The 18,849-nt window shown below is 46.5% G+C and overlaps 1 protein-coding gene across 5 annotated transcripts in view; it reads left to right on the plus strand.

Annotated features, from left to right (window-relative positions):
- Positions 1-18,849, plus strand: part of asic1b (acid-sensing (proton-gated) ion channel 1b) — a 743,124-nt gene that overhangs the window by 648,119 nt on the left and 76,156 nt on the right. For all 5 annotated transcript variants that reach the window (XM_048523587.2, XM_059643391.1, XM_048523585.2 and 2 more), the window contains exons 3-4: positions 8,819-8,946; positions 13,546-13,696. In XM_048523587.2, coding sequence (XP_048379544.1) covers positions 8,819-8,946; positions 13,546-13,696 — 279 coding nt within the window. The remainder of the gene's footprint in view (positions 1-8,818; positions 8,947-13,545; positions 13,697-18,849) is intronic.

Raw genomic sequence — 18,849 nt, forward strand, 5'->3', positions numbered from 1 at the left:
ATTCCCTGGACCCAACACCTCATTTTCACCATGGACGTCCAGTCCCTATACACCTGCATTCCTCATGCAGATGGCCTTAAGGGCCTCTGCTTCTTCCTGTCCCGCTGGCCCGACCAGTCCCCCTCCACCGACACCATTATCCGCCTAGCCAAACTCGTCCTTACCCTCAACAACTTCTCTTTCGAGTCCTCCCACTTCCTACAGACAAAGTGGGTGGCCATGGGTACCCGCATGGGCCCAAGCTATGCTTTCCTCTTTGTAGGTTACATGGAACAGTCCCTCTTCCGCACCTACACTGGCCCCAAACCCCACCTCTTCCTCCGTTACATTGATGACTGTATCGGCGCCACCTCTTGCTCCTCAGAGGAGCTTGAACAGTTCATCCACTTCACCAACATCTTCCACCCCAACCTCAAGTTCACCTGGGTCATCTCCAACACATCCCTCACCTTCCTGAACCTCTCTGTCTCCATCTCAGGCAACCAGCTAGAAACTGATGTCCACTTCAAGCCCACCGACTCCCACAGCTACCTAGAATACACTTCCTCCCACCCAGCCCCCTGCAAAAATTCCATCCCCTATTCCCAATTCCTTCGCCTGTGCCGCATCTGCTCCCAGGATGAGACATTCCACTCCCGCACATCCCAGATGTCCACGTTCTTCAAGGACTGCAACTCCGTCCCCCCCCCCCGCCCCCGCAGTGGTCGAGAACGCCCTTGACCGTGTCTCCGGCATTTCCCGCAACACATCCCTCACACCCCGCCCCCGCAATAACCGCTCTAAGACAATCCCCCTCGTCCTCACATACCACCCCACCAATCTCCGGATACAATGCATCACCCTCCGACACTTCCGCCATCTACAATCCGACCCCACCACCCAAGACATTTTTCCATCCCCACCCTTGTCTGCCTTCCAGAGGGACCACTCTCTCCGTGACTCCCTTGTCCGCTCCACACTCCCCTCCAACCCCACCACACCCGGCACCTTCCCTTGCAACCGCAGGAAGTGCTACACTTGCCCCCACACCTCCTCCCTCACCCCCATCCCAGGCCCCAAGATGACATTCCATATTAAGCAAATGTTCACCTGCACATCTGCTAATGTGGTTTACTGTATCCACTGTACCCGGTGTGGCTACCTCTACATTGGGGAAATCAAGTGGAGGCTTGGGGACTGCTTTGCAGAACACCTCCGCTCGATTCGCAATAAACAACTGCACCTCCCAGTCATGAACCATTTTAACTCCCCCTCCCATTCCTCAGTGCCACAACGATGCCACCCGAAGGTTGCAGGAACAGCAACTCATATTCCGCCTGGGAACCCTGCAGCCGAATGTTATCAATGTGGACTTAAGCTGCAAAATCTCCCCCTCCCCCACCACATCCCAAAACCAGCCCAGCTCGTCGCCGCCTCCCTAACCTGTTCTTCCTCTCACCTATCCCCTCCTCCCTCCTCAAGCCGCACCTCCATTTCCTACCTACCAACCTCATCCCGCCTCCTTGACCTGTCCATCCTCCCCGGACTGACCTATCCCCTCCCCTCCTCTCCACCTATCTTCTCCTCTATCCATCTTCAGTCGGCCTCCCCCTCTCTCCCTACTTATTCCAGTTCCCTCTCCCCATCCCCCTCTCTGATGAAGGGTCTAGGCCCGAAACGTCAGCTTTTGTGCTCCTGAGATGCTGCTTGGCCTGCTGTGTTCATCTAGCTTCACACTTTGTTAACCTAATGTTGTGTGATTGCCCACCCCAATCCAACACTGGCATCTCCACAACATAGATCAAACTAAGGCAGACACAAACTTGCATTTATTGCTCCTTCCATAACTTCAGCATCTCCCAAAGTGTGTCCATTTAATTCCTATTCTGAAAGATGGCACCTGTTAGAGTCTCGCATTCCCTCAGTACCATAGTGAAGTATCAGCCTTAATTTTTGTATTTGAGCCCAGATTTTTGAATTTGGAACCTTGTGACACAGAGGTGACATTGTGAGTGGCGACTGACACATGCAAGAAATGACCAGATCCTCTATTTTACTGACGGTGATTGAGAGATTGGACAGCATTGCAACTGATGGTGAATGTGGCACTCTCTGTCCCTCCTTCCTTCTGTAAGTGCCAACACTGCCACTTTGCCCTGATGACATGGTTGGGTTGATGGAGGAAACATTGTGATGGAGTGAACAGAATGAGTGTCATACCCACAGTTCCCCTCATGCCAACCTGTCAATGGTGGTAGTGCCACTGCATACACAAGATTGGTCGCAGAGGGACAGAGGAACTGGGAAGGTCTGTAGTGCTGTAGTGTCTCAACCACACCTTCTCGTAGGAGGCTCATGTATCTAGGAGGCATTTGGCAAAGCCACTCTTTGGCCAGTTGGGAGGAAATGTGTGGAAAAGGTCAACAACACTCAGAATCAGAGTCATAACGGCACAGGAGGCGGCTTTTCGGCCCATCGCTTTTGAACTGGATTTCTGCATTTTCCTCTCTCATTCCCTTTGGCACAGTGTTTGGTATCTGCTTTGCTCTACTTGTGATGGCATAAAATAGACTGGGAACTTTGGAGATGAGGAATTTGCTCTCTGGGGCTGTGCTGAGCAGACTGTAGTGCATTGGATGAAGAAACCAATTTGTGGTGGTCATCACTTTCAATTTTTTGTTGGGGTAAATATTCTGGAGCCAAGCAGAGAGCAGGCTATATGAGCAATACTAGACCAGGTATTATGCAACGAGATTAATTCTTGATTTAATGGTGAAGGTGCCTTAGGGAGCAGTGATCATAATATGATTGAATTTTACATTCAGTTCGTTGGATAAAACGACTGGATCCAGGGGGCTGGTATTTTAAACTGAAACAAGACCAGTTGTGAAAACATGAAAACAGAGTCAGCTGAAGTGAACTGGTGAATTATGTTAAGGTAAGATGTTTTATGTTATGTAAGATAGCTTGGTGGGACATTTAAGGAGATATTTCAGAACATATACATTCTAACAAGGAAGAAAAATTATAAGGGAAGGAAGCACCATCTGTGGCTCACTACAAAAGTTAAAGACAGTATGAAACATACAATCATCAGGGGTCCTAATGAAGCAACCCATCTCACGCCCATTTCTTCCACACTGCCACCTGCTGAAAAGGGTATGATGCCAACCCATCATTTTCCCCATCGATCCCTTTTACCGGGCAGTACCTGCCACCCAGTTTTTTTTTTAACCTGAAATGGTCTTTGGAAAGGCTGCAACATGTTTTGTCCCCACCCCACACAGTCACTTCCCCCAAAACCCTTACCGAGGGTCTTTTAAGGACTATTCACTCACTATTTCTTGAGAGATTGACCTTCAATTTGTGAGAGGGCCTCTGAGCTCTCTGCTCTGCAAATGGCTGTCTTTTTGGCATTATTATAGAGTCAGAGTTAGAGAGCACAGATACAGACCCTTCAGTCCAACACATCCATGCCGACCAGATATCTTAAATTAATCTCATGCCATTTGCCAGCATTTGGCCCATATCCCTCTAAACCCTTCCTATTCATATACCCATCCAGATGCCTTTTAAATGTTGTAATTGTACTAGCCTCCACCACTTCCTCTGGCAGCTCATTCCATACACTCACCATCCTCTGTGTGAAAATGTTACTCCTTAGATCCCTTTTAAATCTTTCCCCTCTCACCTTAAACCTATGCCCTCTGAAATCCCCAACCCTGGGGGAAAGACCTTGGCTATTCACCCTACCCATGCCCCTCATGATTTTATAAACCTCTGTAAGGTCACTCCTCAGCCTCCAACACTCCAGGGAAAATAGCCCCAGCCTATTCAGCCTCTCCTTATAGCTCAAACCCTCCAACCCTGGCAACATCCTTGTAAATCTTTTCCAAACCCTTTCAAGTTTCACAACATTCTTCCTACAGCAGGGAGACCAGAATTGCACACAGTATTCCAAAAGTGGCCTCAGCATTGTTCAGTGCAGCCACAAAATGATATCCCAACTCCTGTACTCAGTGCTCTGACCAGTAAAGGCAAAGTGTTGGCTGCTTGCACAAATTTTGAGTTTGGCTTTTTAAAATTCACTGACCCCCTGACAATGCCTGAAGGGAGCAGCCTGCAAGTCCTGACAGAATGTACTCATTATGTCGGCTCAAGAATATTAATGTATCAATCAGCAATTTCTGTAAGATGCACACATTTTTGAGATTCCAGGTCTTTCACATAACTGTGTATGAAACTCTGACTCTTGTCTTTTGATTGATGTTAGCAGAAGTGACCTCCGTTTGCTGCGATTTCGTTCATCTTATGTTTTCAGAATTTTACAAAATTGGGTTTGCGAATCTTTTGCTGAGTCAGCACTTCCTCAATGTGGCTCAGCGCTTGTGAATCTTACTGGCACCCAGTCTGGATGTAACTTCTTCGATATCATAGAAGGTGCCCTGAAGTGGCTCACTGATGCCTCAATCAGCCCGGAAGGTGTGTCTGGCAGTGCCCCAGCTTTGGGTGCCAAATGTGATCTGCTCTTATTTTGCTCAAGACCTGTGCCACTGCTTACTGGTTGCCAATGCAAATGGGTCTTGCACTGCTAACAGGTATCGTCCGAAGTGAATTTGCCCGAGTCAATGTCTTCAGAACCCTGCTTAAAGTAACATGGCTTTTCCGAAGCACCAGCTATTGAAGATCCAGATAGTTTTATTATTTGGGCTTCAGCAGAGAATAAATTTGACAATGGGGTAAAACTTCCATTCCCCGTGATCCAATTGGCTTCCTACCAGGTCAATCAACGTGAAATTCTCCCCTGTGTTTACCAGCAACACAGAACCAGGACACGAGCAGATGCAAGTGCACACAGAGACCATTCTCCTCAAATGGGGTTCCAGTGATAATAATTGATTTCTATTATTAATGGTATGGAAAGACAATGGTTATGACAAGATGATGACCTGGTGGCATGATCCGGGGACCCGGGTAATGTCCCAGACCCCTGGGTTTGAATCTCACCATTCCAGATGGTGGAATTTGAGTTCAATTTTTTTTTAAATGTGCATTAAGAGACGATGATGACCATGACACTATTGCCAATTGGTGGGGAAAAGAACCCCTGTAATATTCTTTTCTGAGGGGAAAAAGTGGCAGATGGAGTTTAATTTAGATACATGCAAGATGTTGCATTTTGGTAAGACAAGCTAGGGCAGAACTTACACAGTTAATGTGTCGTGATTGTAATGAGGTCAGCCAGATGGACCTCATAGAATATGAGTTCCCTGATTGAGACTGTTAAGCTGGTCCAATCAGGGAGCCCAGGCTGACAGATATAAACAGGAGCGTCAGAGGTTCTGTTCACTTTGAGAGCCGGCTCTGAGTGTACTTTCCACAGAGAAATAAAGGGTGACTTGGTGATGGAATTCCTGCCTCTGTGGCATTATTTCAGTAGGGACCTAGGGAGTGTTCTCAGACAGAGAGATCTAGGGGTGCAGGTACATAGTTCCTTGAAAGCAATTTCACAGGTAGACAGGGTGGTGAAGAAGGCATTTGGCACACTTGCCTGCATCGGTCAGAGAATTGAGTACAGGAGTTGGGACATCATGTTGCAGCTGTACAACACATCTGTGAGGCCACCTTTGGAAAACTGCATACAAGTCTGGTCACCTTGCCACAGGAAGGATGTTGTTAAACTTGAAAAGGTGCAGAGAAGAGTGCTGCTGGGACTGGAGGGTTTGCGTTATAAGCAGAGGCTGGATAGGCTGGGACTTTTTCCCTGGAATTGGAGGCAGATGGATGAGCTTATAAGGTTTATAAAATCATTCGGGGCATAGATAAGGTGAATAGTCAAGGTCTTTTCCCAAGGATGGAGGAGTCCAAAACTAGAGGGTATAGGATTCAAGTGAGGCGAGAAGATTTAATAGGGGACCTGAGGAGGCAACTTTTTCACGCAGAGGGTGGTGCGTGTATGGAATGAGCTGCCAGAGGAGTTGGTGGAGGCTGGTACAATTACAACATTTAAAAGGCATTTGGACGGGTACGTGAATAGAAAGGGTTTAAAGGGACGTGGACCAAATGGTGGCAAATGGGGTACCTGGTCAGCATGAATGAGTTGGACCGAAGCGTTTGTTTCCATGCTGTATAACTATGACTGTATCCTTACCTGGTCTGGCCGACGTGTGAATCAGACCCACAGCAATGTGGTTGAAGCTTAACTGCCCTCTGGGTACTGAGAGACGGGAAAAAAATGCTGCTTTAGCCAATGACTCCCTCATCCTGTGAATGAATCATTTTAAAAAAAGACACAAGTGAAGGACATCGATTGACTAAGTCTCTTTAAGCACGGGTTCAGAGAGACTGATCGCGTTTCTGGTTATTATGTTTACTTCACACACGAATGTTCTCAGGCTTGAAACTGGGTAGAAACATTCTCAGAATTGACACGATCAGGTCTGATCATCACTCCCCTTTTTCGGGAAGGTGTTGGCGAAGTGGTAATGTCACAGACCTGAGGAGCAGGGTAATGCTCTGAGTAAATAGACAGGACTCAAAAGGATATCTGAAACGATCAATGAGACACCGCTGGGATACTGCGTTGGTTGGTAAGCGGAAGGCACTTGTAGTGCTACATTCTGTCAAGTAAACCAACTTTCAATAAATGGATTTGTGTCCTAGTTTCAGACACCACCATCTGGCTTGGGACCCAATTAACATCCACAACCCCATGTTTAAATGTAGGAGTAGAAATCAACTATTCTAGTTGTGCACATAACACTAGTTTCGAATGCTGAATGTCTATATGCATTTTTTAATAGCCATAAGTTATAGAGCTACATTAGAGAGAAGTGGTTCTGACATGTCCAGGGTCCCTGATGCACTGTGATGTTTCTGGAAGCACAGAGAGACCAGCAATGGAGGTTTCCATTGACGGTCTGCCTAAACATAGGATTTCCAACTCTCAGTGGATATGTTGTTGAAGGCTTTTGATTTCCAATATGTTGAAATATAATGGCAGCTCACGTGGGGTACCTCAAAGAGAGAGATTAACATCAAGACGGAATGAATACTGAGAGAACAGCAGTGAAAGATCCAGAGTTGGATGGAGTCTTGCTTTGGGATAATTCATATGTTATTCCCACTTTCTTCATCCCACTATCACTTGTACCTGCTAAAAGGTTTGATGGTTTCTTCCCATGTGAACCTAAGTTAGAAACCAGGGAGATAACAAGGTGTAGAGCTGGATGAACACAGCAGGCCAGGCAGCATCAGAGGAGCAGGAAGGCTGACATTTCAGGCCTAGGCCCTTCTTCAGAAAAAGAAGACCCCCTCTGAAGAAGGGTTTGACCTGAAATGTCAGCTTTCCTGCTCCTCTGATGCTGCTTGGCCTGCTGTGTTCATCCAGCTCTACACCTTGTTATCCCAGATTCTCCAGCATCGGCAGTTCCTACTATCTCTTAGAAACCAGGGAGTTTCCCATTCAATGTTCCACATTGCAATGCAAAAGATGAGTGACATGGGCTTAACTTTTAAATGACACCAGAAGTGGCTGAGTGGACCAAGAATTGGCTTAGAAAGGGAAGTTGCACCAGTTCCTCAGGCTCGAACGTGTCTCCCGCATTTCCCACACTTCATCCCCGTCCCCGCAATAACCGCCAAAAGAGAATTCCCCTCATCCTCACATACCACCCAACAACCTCCAGATACAACGTATCATCCTCCGACACTTACGCCATCTGCAATCCGACCCCACCACCAGACATTTTCCAACCCGACCCTTGTCTGCCTTCTGGAGAGACCACTCTCTCCATGACTCCCTTGTCCGCTCCACACTCCCCTCCAACCCCACCGCACCCGGCACCTTCCCCTACAACTGCAGGGAGTGCTACACCTGCCCCCACACCTCCTCCCTCACCCCCGTACCAGGACCCGAGAAGACTTTCCACATCAAACAGAGGTTCACCTGCACATCCACTAATGAAGTATACTGTATCCACTGCGTCTGTTGTGGCCTCCTCTACATCAGGGAAACCAAGCAGAGGCTTGGGGACCGCTTCACAGAACACCTACACTCGGTTCGCAATAAACAACTGCACCTCCCAGTCGCGAACCGTTTTAACTCCCCCTCCCATTCCTTAGACGACATGTCCATCCTGGGCCTCCTGCAGTGCCACAATGATGCCACCCAAAGGTTGCAGGAACATCAACTTACCTTCAATATTCCGCTTGGGAACCCTGCAGCCCAATGGTATCAATGTGGACTTCACAAGCTTCAAAATCACCCCTCTCCCACTGGATCCCAAAACCAGCCCAAATCGTCCCCTCCCCCCACTGCATCCCAAAACTAGCCCAAATTGTCCCCTCCCCCCACTGCATCCCAAAACCAGCCCAGCTTATCCCTGCCTCCCTAACCTGTTCTTCCTCTCACCAACCCCTCCTCCCACCTCAAGCCGCACCCCCATGTTCTACCTACTAACCTCATCCTGCCCCCTTGACTTGTCCGTCCTCCCCGGACTGACCTATCCCCTCCCTACCTCCCCACCTACACTCACCTCTACTGACTCCATCCCTGCCTCTTTGACCGGTCTGTCTCCTCTCCACCTATCTTCTCCTCTATCCATCTTCAATCTGCCTCCCCCTCTCTCCCTATTTATTTCAGAACCCTCTCCCCATCCCCCTTTCTGATGAAGGGTCTCGGCCCAAAACGTCAGTTTTTGTGCTCCTCTGATGCTGCTTGGCCTGCTGTGTTCATCCAGCTCTACACCTTGTTGTCTAAGATTAGTTTGTTTGCTTATTGGTGGCAGAATATGAACTCATTCATCAAGCATTAACATGTGTCTTTTCTCCCACACAGATGAGACCTCCTTCGAAGCTGGTATAAAGGTTCAGATTCATGGCCAGAATGAGCCACCATTCATCGACCAACTGGGGTTTGGAGTGCCACCTGGATTTCAAACATTTGTTTCCTGTCAAGAACAGCGGGTATGAGGAATTGAGATCATACTGTCATTTCAGCCCTTTACTATGAGTTAAGATCATCTTAAAGCCCCTGGAGCTTTGTTTAGGTTCACGTTGGGGTATTCCAGCCCAACTTTTTTGCCAATAACAAGTAGCTGAGTGCCATCGACCCACTGAAGCATTGCTACAAACGCGTCCTATTTCCTCAGAATGCTTTTCGTAACCCATGCACTGCTTGTAACTGTGCATCTGCTGATGTCTCAGACTTAACCATTCCAAATTTTGGGCAAAGATTCTCCGACCCAAACTGTGAATTTGATATTGCTGCCTGAGGTGCTGAATGACCAGCTATCACCGGTATTCTGCCTTCTGACTTTACTATTCATGACTTTTGTTATTGTTTTGAAAATGAAGTAAACTCACAAGTTTTTCATTTTTCAGAAAACGCAATGATTTGAATTGAGGCACTTCTGTGAAGGGTGGAGGGAGAATGGATGCTTAGCAAAATGAGGGGGGTCAGCGATGAGGAGTTGAGCTCCAGCACAATAGCAAGCTCATGCCCCATCTAGTCCATCTATCAGTATCATTCCACTGGACATTTCTAAAGATCCTGAATCCCATTTGCTAACAAGTACTTGTCTGATTTCTTCTTGAAACCCAGTGTGGGATATGGGTGTTGTTGGCTATCCCAACATTTGTTGCTCATCCTGAACTGCCCTTGAACCAAGAGGCTTGCTTGGGCCATTTCAGAGAGCACTTTAACAGTCCACCACATTGCTGTGGGTCTGGAGTCACATGTAGGCCACATCAGGTAAGGGTGGCAGTTTCCTTCCCTAAAGGACATTCGTGAACCAGATGGGCTTTTACAACAAGTGATAGTCACTATTACTGAGTGGCTTTTGTGGAGATTCAGTGAAAATCTTTGTCTTCTAGTGGGGGGTTACAGGGATAGGGTGGGGGGCTGGGCCTGGTTGCTCTTTGGTATGTCAGTGCTGACTCAGTGGGCTGAATGGCCTCTTTCCGCATTGTAGTGAATCAATGATTCTATGATTCTTTTTCAAGAGAGAATATATCAGGATAGTCAAGCTTCTTTTGTGTGTTTTACCCTGAACTAATCAATCATATTGGGCTTCTCTGTGTTCAATTCTCCCTTTACAGCTTTAGGTTCCCAGTATTAACATAAAGCATATGACAGCTAGGCACAGAATAGTGCAAAATAACACTCTTCTGAGGCATGCTTTTAAGGTACATAGTTCAGGCAATGTCAAGGGAGCTTTTCTCTTTGTCCGACTATACAATGCCTAGCATAGGAGTGCTTAATACTGAAATTCAGCATTTTCTTTCCTTCTCCGGTCACTAATGTCAGTGAAAATGTCAGTGCATATTTAAAATGAGAGAATCAATGAGCATCCAAAGGGACACAGGAGCTGGACGAGGTAGGAAAATGTTCCTTTTTCCAGGACAGAGATCATTGGCCACTTCAAGTATTCCAGTCGTAATGATTATGCTCAGATGACTCAGCTGTAGGATAAATCATGCACCCACTCTATCCAGATCACAAGTTGGAGCTTGAAGAGTAGAAAGGAATTCAATTTTATTTTCTGTATAGACACCATAGCATCTTCAGTCTACATATAAATTGGAAACATTAGATGGGCAAACGTAGCCCAGGCAAGGAGTTCATAGAATGTTTTCAGGATGGTCTCTTAAAGCAGCTTCTTATAGAGTTGGCCAGAGAGCAGACAGCATGGTGATCCAGTGGTTACCACTGCTGCCTCATAGCACCAGGCACCTGGGTTCGATTCCACCCTCGGGCAACTGTCTGTGTGGAGTTTGCACATTGTCCTTGTGTCTGCGTGGGTTTCTTCCCACAATCCAAACATGTGCAAGTTAGATGGATTGGTCATGCTAAATTACCCATAGTGTTCAGGGGTGTGTATGTTAGGTGGGTTAGCCGTGGGAAATGCAGGGATAAGGTGGCGGAGGGGGTGAATCTGGGTGGGATGATGTTCAGAATGCCAGTGTGGACTTGTTGAGCCAAATGGCCTGTTTCCGCACTGTAGGGATTCTAGCTTTTACTACACCTGGTCTTATGATCAATTAATAATCCCATCCTGAGGCAGCAGCAATCATAATATGATTGAATTTTATATTCAATCTGAGGGCAAAGGGCATGTGTCCAAGACTATATTTTTGGAATTTTAATTAAGGGCGATCACGAATGTATAAAAGCAGAGCCAGCTGAAGTGAATTGGCAAATTAGGTTCAAGGATAGGTCAATGAAGAGGCAAACATTTAAGGGGATATTTCAGAACACACAGAATGGACATATGCCAAAGACTAGGAAAAATTTCAAGGGACGTTTGGACTAGAAATGTTAAAGATAGTATCGAACTTAAAGAAAAATCATTAACTTGTGTGAAGACAGGTGGCACATCAGAGATTGGACAGAATAGAAAAACAGTAAAGAATGACCAAGAAATGAATCAGGAGAGAAAAATTAGAGTACGAGAGAAAGCTAGTCAGAAATACAAAAACAGGTAGGAAGAGTTTGTGAATATATAAAGAAGAGTTAACAAAGTGGGCATTGGCTCTGTATAAAGTAAGACTGGAGAATTAGTAATGGAAAATAAGGAAATGGCAGATGAATTGAAAGGTATTTTGCATCAGTCTTCACTTTAGTGCATATTAGTAGCATCTAGAAGCAGTGATAAATCAGGAAATGAAAAGGAAGGAGGAATACAGGAAAATTACAATCTCCGTAGAAGGGGTACTGAATAAATTGTTGGAGCTGTGGGCTGACAAGTGCCTGGGTCCTGATGGACTTCATCCTCAGGTCTTAAAAGAAGTGGCTTGTGAGATAGTTGATGTGTTGGCTTTAATTTTCCAAAACTCTGTTATTTTGTGGGGAGGTCTCAACAGAACGCAACTCCTTTATTCAAAAAGGGAGGGAAAGAGAGCAGGAAACAACAGGCTGTTTAGCTTAATGTCTGTCACAGGGAAGATGTTAGAAGGAATAAATTCTCTCAGAACAATTAAGTAAGTTTGAGGCAGAGTCACCATGGTTTTGTGAAAGGGAAACCATGTTTGACCAATCCACTGGAATTCTTTGAGGAGCTAACACATGCTGAGGAGAAAGGGGAACCAGTGGATATACTGTACTTAGCTTGTTGGAAGTCACACGACACCAGGTTATAGTCCAACAGGTTAATTTGAAATCACAAGCTTTTGTAGTGCTGCTCCTTCATCACCTGTGGTAAGTGGTGTGCCACAAGGATCAGTGCTAGACTTCAACTATTTATTTAAATGACTTAGATAAAGAGATAGGAGGTAGATTGCCACATTTGCTGGTGACACAAAGAAAGGCAGGAAAGTAAGTTGTGAGGAGGACACAGAAGGTTAGAAAGAGATGGAGCTAGTTTAAGTGAGTGGACAAAGATGTAGCAAATGGAGTATAATGTGGAAAAATATGAAAATGTCCATTTTGGTAGGAAGACTAAAAGAGAAACATATTATCTAAACAGAGCCCTGAGATATAGAGGGATCTGGGTGTCCTTGTGCATGAATCATAAAAGCTTTGTATGCAGCAACAAATTAGGGATTAATAGAATATTGTCATTTATTGTGAGGGGAATTGAAAACAAAAGTTGGGAGGATAGGCTTCAGTTATGTGGGGCTTGTGAGTCTACCCAACAGACCACAGGCCCAGATAATAAAATGTGAGGCTGGATGAACACAGCAGGCCAAGCAGCATCTCAGGAGCACAAAAGCTGACGTTTCGGGCCTAGACCCTTCATCAGATGAAGGGTCTAGGCCCAAAACGTCAGCTTTTGTGCTCCTGAGATGCTGCTTGGCCTGCTGTGTTCATCCAGCCTCACATTTTATTATCTTGGATTCTCCAGCATCTGCAGTTCCCATTATCTCTGAGACCACAGGCCCAGCAGTGAGGCCTATTTACTAAATGAGCCATTCGGGTTTGCATGTAAGCTGTGTTTGATTGGCACGTTATCATGTTACAGCCTCGCTTGTGTATTCCAGCCATTTGACGGACAAAATAAAAATCCATTAAAAAGCAAACTCCTGGAAAAACTCAACAGTTGTGGAGAGAGAAAAGCAGTTAGTGTTTCGGGTCCAATAGGATGCTTTTCTTTTGGAACTGATCCAGAAATGTTCTCAAGAAGTCATATTTGACTCGAAACATTAACGCTGTTTTTCTGTCTCTTGCAGAATCTGACAAACTTGTTTGGTTTTTCCAGCACTTCCTGCTTTTTATTTGGGCATCCACAGTGTTTTACTGTGATTTTAATATCTTTTATGAATCATATACTGGTGAGCGAACTAGCTTTAACTGGGACTTTTAACTATGATTTTAGTATCATTTATGAATCATATACTGGTGTGCCAACTAGTTGTAACTGGGATTTTAATATCTTATATGAATCATATACTGGTGAACTAAGTGTTTTTTTTCCACTGGCTCTTCCATCTAGGCAAATTGTGTTTAGGATCAAGAAATCGGAGGCTTTTCATCAACACCAGTCTCTGTCGTAATATATTTAACAACATGGCTCATTGAAATACCCTCTCAGTAATGCTCCGGTTTTATGCACTTCTTGTTCTCAGCTAATCTATTTACCACCTCCCTGGGGAGACTGCAAATCTACTCCAATGGACTCAGACTTCTTTGACACTTACAGCATCACAGCTTGCAGAATTGACTGTGAAACTCGGTACTTGGTGGAAAACTGCAACTGTCGGATGGTGCACATGCCAGGTCAGTTGTCATTTAAAGGTGATTTAACAGGTTTGGAGATAAGATGTCTTGGGCATCGCTATCATCTTGTCATTTCTGTACAAACAAAATCATGTTGGAAGGAATTATGACACATGAACTCATCTTATGAACCTCATTACCTTGCCTCAATCTTGCTTTCCGCCTCCTCTAACGTCTTCTTAAACCGCTTTGACTGACCTTATTATTCATTTCATCGCCAACAGTCAGCATCAACCCCACTTGGATCCAGATGTTGCGGGGAGAGAGGGTGAAGGAAGACATACAGAGTACAAGAAGAGAGAGGCAAGGCGGGGAGCGGATGGACGGAGGCAGTGGGTGGGGGAGGAGGAGAAAGGCAGATGGGGTGGAGGGGAGAGAGAGAGAGAGGAGGAGAGGTTGAGGCAGAGGGCAAGGTGAGGGGGGAGGAGGAGAGATTGAAGCAGAGGGGAAAATGAGGAGGGAAGAGGAGAGATTGAGGCAGAGAGGGGGAGGAGGAGAGATCGAGGCAGAGGGGGAGGTGAGGAGGGATGAGGAGAGATCGAGGCAGAGGGGAAGGTGGGGGGAGGAGGAGAGATCGAGGCGGGGGAAGATGAGGTAGGAGGAGAGATCGAGGCAGAGAGGGGGAGGAAGAGAGATTGAGGCAGAGGTGCAGGAAAGGGGAGGAGGACAGATCGAGGCAGAGGGGAAGGTGAGGAGGGAAGAGGAGAGATTGAGGCAGGAAGGGGGAGGAGGAGAGATCGAGGTAGAGGGGCAGGAAGGGGAAGGAGGAGAAATCGAGGCTGAGGGGCAGGAAGGCGGACGTATATAGAGGGTGATAGTGTGGGAGAGACACAGAGAGTGAAAGAGAGAGCAAGACTGAAATAAAATCCATCTCTACCTAATTTTCAGCATGCATTCGACAAATTAACATCAAATTGTTTCATGTGTCTTTTTTTAATATTCTGCTCTCTCAGGATTCTTTCCTCGAGTCTGCCCCAAAAATTAAGTCAATCACCCTCCAAAGAAAATTCTCTACCATAAAGATACTGCAGAGAAAGTATCATTTGCTTTGTTAATTCCTTGCTTGCTTGCACTAAAACATCAGACACTGAACACGGGCAGTGGCATATTAGTTACTGCTCATGATGATGCCAATGGATTGAATCTTCCCAGTTTGTACAATGGACAATGTTTTGGCAGGTCACAACAGCAGAGACTTCATAAATGGATGGAGGCCTTTTGAATCCTTTTGCAGTGACAAGAGCCGAGATATTACAGCTGTCTCATTATCAGCAGTGCTTTCCAGCAACATTGACAGAAAGGATCTCAAGCCTACACACCTCAGCTGGTGATGTCACTGAAGATTGTCGGCCACATGAAGCCAGTGTTATCAGGATAGCCGGGCTGGGAGCAGGGGAAGGGATTTTCTGCCCCTGGTGCAAATTCCGCAGGAAAGGATGAGTGAATGAAGCATGCCCTTCTTGTGGTGCCATCACTAGAGGAGGGAGCAGTTGGCATGATACCATCTGAATGCTCACGAGCTCTGCCCGACTATACCAGATGCCTCAGACAAGACAGGATACCACGAGCCCGATTTGGCAAGCCTTTCATTTGATGCAAACTGACAAAAGAACCAGAGAGTGACATGAGGCTCAGGGGAGGAATTTTGCAGTGAGTTGTGTTCTGTGATGCATTGCCTGAAAGGATGGTGGAAGCAGATTCAAAGGCACTTTGCAAAAGGAGAATTGTACGGATGTGTGAAGGGGGAAGAAACTGCCAGGCTGTAGGGGGAGAAAGCAGTGTACTGGAATGTATTGGATAGCTCTTTCAAATGGGCACCACATACTTGATGGGCCAAACAGCCTCTTTCTACGCAGCAACAACCAATGATACCTTTGGCCTGTTGAAGCAATATTCCTGGGTTTACCCCAACCCGACTGTGCCTTTTAGTCTGACGGGGAGTGGAATGATTGTGTTGTGTTGTAAGCAGCATGGGATTCACCATTTGATGAGGCCAAGGGGATCCCACTCAGGCCCACTGAAGTGAATGAGGCTAACAAAAAGGCGCTACTCTATTGCAGCCAGTAACACCCCCTCCCACAGGTAAAACAGATGTGCGTGAATGTCTTGCTTTGAAACCTCCCTCAACCCATGGCCCATTCTGCCCAGGGAAAGACTGCATTTGTAACCGCAATCGAATTCAGGTTTACTGGCGATTCTCACATCATTTTTTTCAAAATTCTTACTTTGATGGGGATATTTTTAAAAATAAATGAACAATGATTTTAATCTCGAGAGTGTTGAGCATTATTAATACTAGAGTACGTTCAGTGCGATATGCTATACATCGTGGTCTGTAGAATATGCCACACAATTAGCCAATTGGCTAAATTGTTCTGCGCCAGTGTTGAGATTCCATTTGGGATTCCCTCTCGCCCTGCTCTCTCATCCAACCAGCATGTCTGTGTTCCATTTTGCCTCCTGCTTATCTTTAAGAGCATAGGCATTGTAGAGGGCCAGGCTGTTCTTGCTGCTAACCTGGGTCCCAGTGAGCAAAGCAGAAGGGAGGACTTCCCAGTGCCTGTTCCTTGTTCGCCTAACATTGGGTGGCTGCCCCAGATGGTGCCTCCCTTGTGCCAGCGTGCCTTCGGGTTCTCCTTCCGCCAGCTGCCTGAAGACCTGCACTGCTAATGGACTGGCAGTGATTTAACAGCCAGCCAATGCCTGCCCCTGTGTTTCTGTGCGCCTGCTACCAAAAGACACCATCCTGAATGGCAGCCACCAATCTGCATGAGTGGAGCTGCCCATTATTTGGCTTGGAGTGTGGCACCTTCAGTGGGAACATTCCTGAAAGAGGTGAGGAATGTCGATTGTCACCAGGCAAGCTGTGATCTGGAATGCACTGCCTCCTTCTTGTGCTGTGTCATTCTGGCACTCTCGAAACTATGCGCACCACCTCTTAAGCTCGTGGTCAGCACTGAAGACGACATTGTGTTTTGCGAAGGGCCAAAGATGTTGCCTGACAAGGTGGCAGCGCTCAGTCCACTGGGGACAGTTTGCATTGTCTTGTGTTGCGAAGCAAGTGAGTTGTTTGCAGGCTCGCATTCATGTTCAAACTATGGCACAGCAATACTCATCTCTGTCTCATCCTCAGCCATCCTCTCATACATCAGTGCCTGGCCTTGAGGAAGTGTCGGCAGTCCTGGGTGGGAGGTCATCAGAGAAGTCCTGTAACACCTTCTTGACTTGAGAATTTTTACACAAAGGACCAGAAGCACAGGACAGGTCTTATTGTTGATTGCAGTGGAATAAAACGCAAGGGCTGAATCTGACATTTTATGGGTAAGCGTGAGTGTTTTTTAACGAGGGATTTGCACCACAATGCACAGTGAAATCTGTCACTATATCTTACCAACTGTGTCTCATTAACTACCAACACCATCCCTCTGACTTGTCCCATTCTAACCACAGCTCACCGTGTGTGGTTCCTGGATGAACTTGCCACTCAGTGAATATCTGCTCAAAGACCAGCATCCCTTGCACCAGTGCCATCACAGAGAAGCCTGTTGCGCACCCAGGACAAGCTCTGTCAGCCTGGAGCTGCCCTGCACAGTTCCTGATTTGCCCCAGACCTGGCAGGCAGGGGCTTTGTGGACAGCGACCTAAAGGTCCTGCTGAAGGGGGTGCTGCAGACTCAGGATGCCCTCATTCCTTGATCCAGTAGAAGATACCATGACATCAGGCCATGCCGACTTGGTCTGAGGTTACCACCTGGGTCAGTGCAGTCTCAGCGTCTGGAGGAATGCCCAGCACTGTAGGAAGAAGCTCAATGACCTTCCCCACTCCGTCAGCGTAAGTATCACCATCTTCTCTCCAATACCTCACACTCGGTCTCTCTCTGCTCCTGTCCCCGCCTTCCACCCAGCCTCGTGCTCTCCCATGCTCTGAGTATCCAGGTGGGCTCAGAGTGAGGGAGCGCTGAGAGAGCGAGTGAACAGGCCAGAAATCCAGCCTGGTGCAGGCCATGGGCTGGGGCTGTATCCCTGAGCACACAGTGTCCCTTGCTGCAGCATTACAGTGAGAGTTCCCAGGGCAGCACTGAAGGACCAAAGTGTCCTGTAAGTGGATCAGAAATGTGCCATGAGGTTTCTTGGAGGGTTGTACATGTCGGATGTCAGTGTGTGTGGGGTGTGTGTGCCCCATGGACCGTGCCCTGTGATGTCGGTGCCCAGTGTCCAACATGGAGATGGTTCAGAGCAGGCAGTAAGCTCGCTCTGACTTCCATGTTGCATTTATTGATGTGTTGCTTGTTCAGCATGTTTGGTAAAATAGGAAGCTGAATATTAATGAGGTGAGCTGGCCATTAATAAGGCATTTAAGAAGCTGAAATCCTGCCCCCCCAACAGTTGGCAACTCGTTGCTGCCTACAGAGTAACTCTCCTCGCTGCTCATCAAAGATGGAGTGAAATGCTCACGATGTCCGGCTAGGCCTCACTGGACTTCTCGTCGTTTCAGCCCCAATAAGATTTAACCCTAAATATTTTAATCTGAGGTTTCTCATAGTGTTGACTTCTTTAATTCTGCCACAGTGTATAAGATGTTAAAAATACTTGTTTCTTGAAAGGATTGGCAAATACTTAATCAACAACCTCACACTTGTTTTTCTCGCTAAAATATGTTTTAGCGGCAGTGGGATTGTTCGCATTGGACTTGACCTGCAAATTTAATCGAGCTGCCTTACAAAACCTTCAATTAAGGATTATGAGAGGTAGGGCATTTCAAAATGGTACTGATAAGACATACTGCTAGTGGAACTTTTCCCGGTCCATTCATTCTTGCGTCCATCACCTCTAAGTAAGACAGACTGCCATTTTCTCTTGCATGTCCAGAAATCAATTCAAGAACCATCTTATTTGCACACTTCCTGAGCGTGCTTTACCTTGTTCAGATGCGAAATCGCTGTTGGAGCAAATTAAGCAATTAATCATAGAGTGGAGGCCTTCATTATACATTGTTCTGAGACAGCTTTAGCCCCACTCTCAATTTAGCCAGAAGGACCATTACAAATGGACAGCAGTGAGTTGCACACGCACACATTTGCGATCAGTCACGTGAATTTGCTGGGGAAAAATGGAATAAGCTTTGCAGAGCTGGTCAGAGAGAGAAAATGAATT

This window comes from Stegostoma tigrinum, chromosome X (assembly GCF_030684315.1).
Source record: "Stegostoma tigrinum isolate sSteTig4 chromosome X, sSteTig4.hap1, whole genome shotgun sequence".
NCBI classification, from domain to species: domain Eukaryota; kingdom Metazoa; phylum Chordata; class Chondrichthyes; order Orectolobiformes; family Stegostomatidae; genus Stegostoma; species Stegostoma tigrinum.